Here is a 1,912-nt window from a genome sequence, read left to right as displayed (position 1 = left end):
CCCTCTGCACTCCCAAACCTTTTCTGATCCAATCTAACCAAGGATCCTCCTTTTGAACTGTTCAACCCATAAAGAACCTTCTCCAGCAGCTCTCAGGGGAGCTGGGAAATCCCAGCAACTCCAGTTCCTGAATCAGATGCACCATTCCTCATCTCTGGGYTGGATTCTAGGGATTCTCAAACAGGTGAGGTACCAAAAACCCAGAAAGGATCTTTTTTTCAAGCCAGATTAGGTAATGAAACCTCCATTGATGCCTCAGCTTTTGCATTAGTGACAATTCCAAGGGGTTTGTGTTTTAAAGGGATTCAGGATGCTGCAGAGATGTGCATTGCTATAGCTGTGCCCGTGACAGGATTTGAAATCCAAGCAGAAAAGACTCTTCTAAAATCAGGAAATTATTTGAAGAGAACACAGRACAGGAGTTTTAAGATGCTAAGCTCAAAACCAAACATTTTGCAAAGATTGGGTTCAGGTAATTTAAGTCCAACCAGGCTGGAAAAAGACAATTCAAAACACAAACTTCAGGATTTCCACCACCCAGAGCCACGTTTAATTCAATTCTACACTTGTGCAGTTGCAATAATCAGCTTTTCACCTGGAAATAAATGCTCAGCTGGATCTCTAAAAGTGTCTGCAGGCATTTAAAATGTCAGTGCTGAAATTCTGAAGGACAATTCCCACCCTTCCTTACACGTTGTATCCGTGTGTTTGAAATTGCCCCCACTTGGGATGAGAGAGATGGAATTGAGAGCAATTAAGAGAAATACAGATGGGTAATTAAAAATAAATCTTATTAGTACAGCAAGCAAATCAACTCTTATTACCAATTAGYTCTGCCATGACCTGAGTAGCACAGATATGCAAATAGTGAATTTAAATATGCAAACGAGCAGCCACTTACCTTGTTTTCCCCACTGCAGCCACTGTTGTCATCGTTATCGACATCATCGTCATCYTCTCCYTCYTCCTCTTCCTCCTCCTCCTCTTCCTCCTCCTCCTCCTCCTGCAGTGGCACAGTGCCATCGTAGCCATAACGGCTCAGCAGCTCCTGGATGGGCATGTCACTCTCCTGATCAAAATCCAAACAAAAACTGGGAATTAACCGGGATAATTCCACAGGAATTGCTCTGCCAGGTGAGCGCTTCACCACCAAACCAACACCAAGAACAGTCATTCCTAAAGGAATGAGRTGTCAAAATTGGAAGTTCAGGTTCTTAAGAATATTTTTGTGCAGGATCATTTATTTCCCAATCTTTTTTTTATTTATAATCTCACATCCCAACAGGATCTCCTCATTAAAAGGGCCTGGTTTAATAAAACATCTTCAGTACCCACAGCAAACACATTCCTTATTGAAATATTTACTGGGATTCCCTCCACTGCCCAAAAGCAACCTGGAAAATGGTGCTATTTAGGACAAATTTGGGAAAAAAATGGATAAAATTTGTGTCAGCAACGGCTTCACACAGAGAGCTGAGATCCTGGGAGGAAAGAACCTGCCCAGGGCAGGGCAGGAATTCCTGCAGTGACTCCAAGAATTCAGCACAATCCCAACTTGCAATACCTGGCTGGAACATGGGATCAGATCTTTTGAGGGGAAGTTGTGCTCCAGAGACAATTCCACTGAGTTCCACAAGTTCTGAATATAAAATCCCACCCAAAATGTGCCCTTCAGTGCCCCTGTACCTCTCCTCTTTGTGGCAATGAGGGTTTGGACGGGGTGAGGGATCACCTGAAATCCAGGGAAGGACAGCAGCAATGTTTATTGCACATTTATTTTTATTACATTTTCTTTATTTTTATTACATTTTCTTTATTTTTATTACATTCTATTTCATTCGTAGCTTGGCTAGAAACCCATCCCCAGCTGGAAGCAAATCTACTAAAATCTTTAAAATTTAATTAAAAAAAA

The 1,912-nt window shown here is 41.8% G+C and overlaps 1 protein-coding gene across 3 annotated transcripts in view; it reads right to left on the bottom strand.

Moving 5' to 3' along the window:
* MIER1 (MIER1 transcriptional regulator) overlaps positions 1 to 1,912 on the bottom strand; it is a 31,924-nt gene that overhangs the window by 14,815 nt on the left and 15,197 nt on the right. For all 3 annotated transcript variants that reach the window (XM_057386933.1, XM_057386934.1, XM_057386932.1), the window contains one exon: positions 902 to 1,069. In XM_057386933.1, the coding sequence (XP_057242916.1) occupies positions 902 to 1,069 (168 nt within the window). The remainder of the gene's footprint in view (positions 1 to 901; positions 1,070 to 1,912) is intronic.

Source organism: Malurus melanocephalus, unplaced genomic scaffold (assembly GCF_030028575.1).
Source record: "Malurus melanocephalus ecotype Western Australia unplaced genomic scaffold, MMel_1.1 scaffold_1101, whole genome shotgun sequence".
Classification (NCBI taxonomy): Eukaryota; Metazoa; Chordata; class Aves; order Passeriformes; family Maluridae; genus Malurus; species Malurus melanocephalus.
Note: the sequence above shows the minus strand (reverse complement) of the source record. Positions and strands in the feature narration are given on the sequence as shown.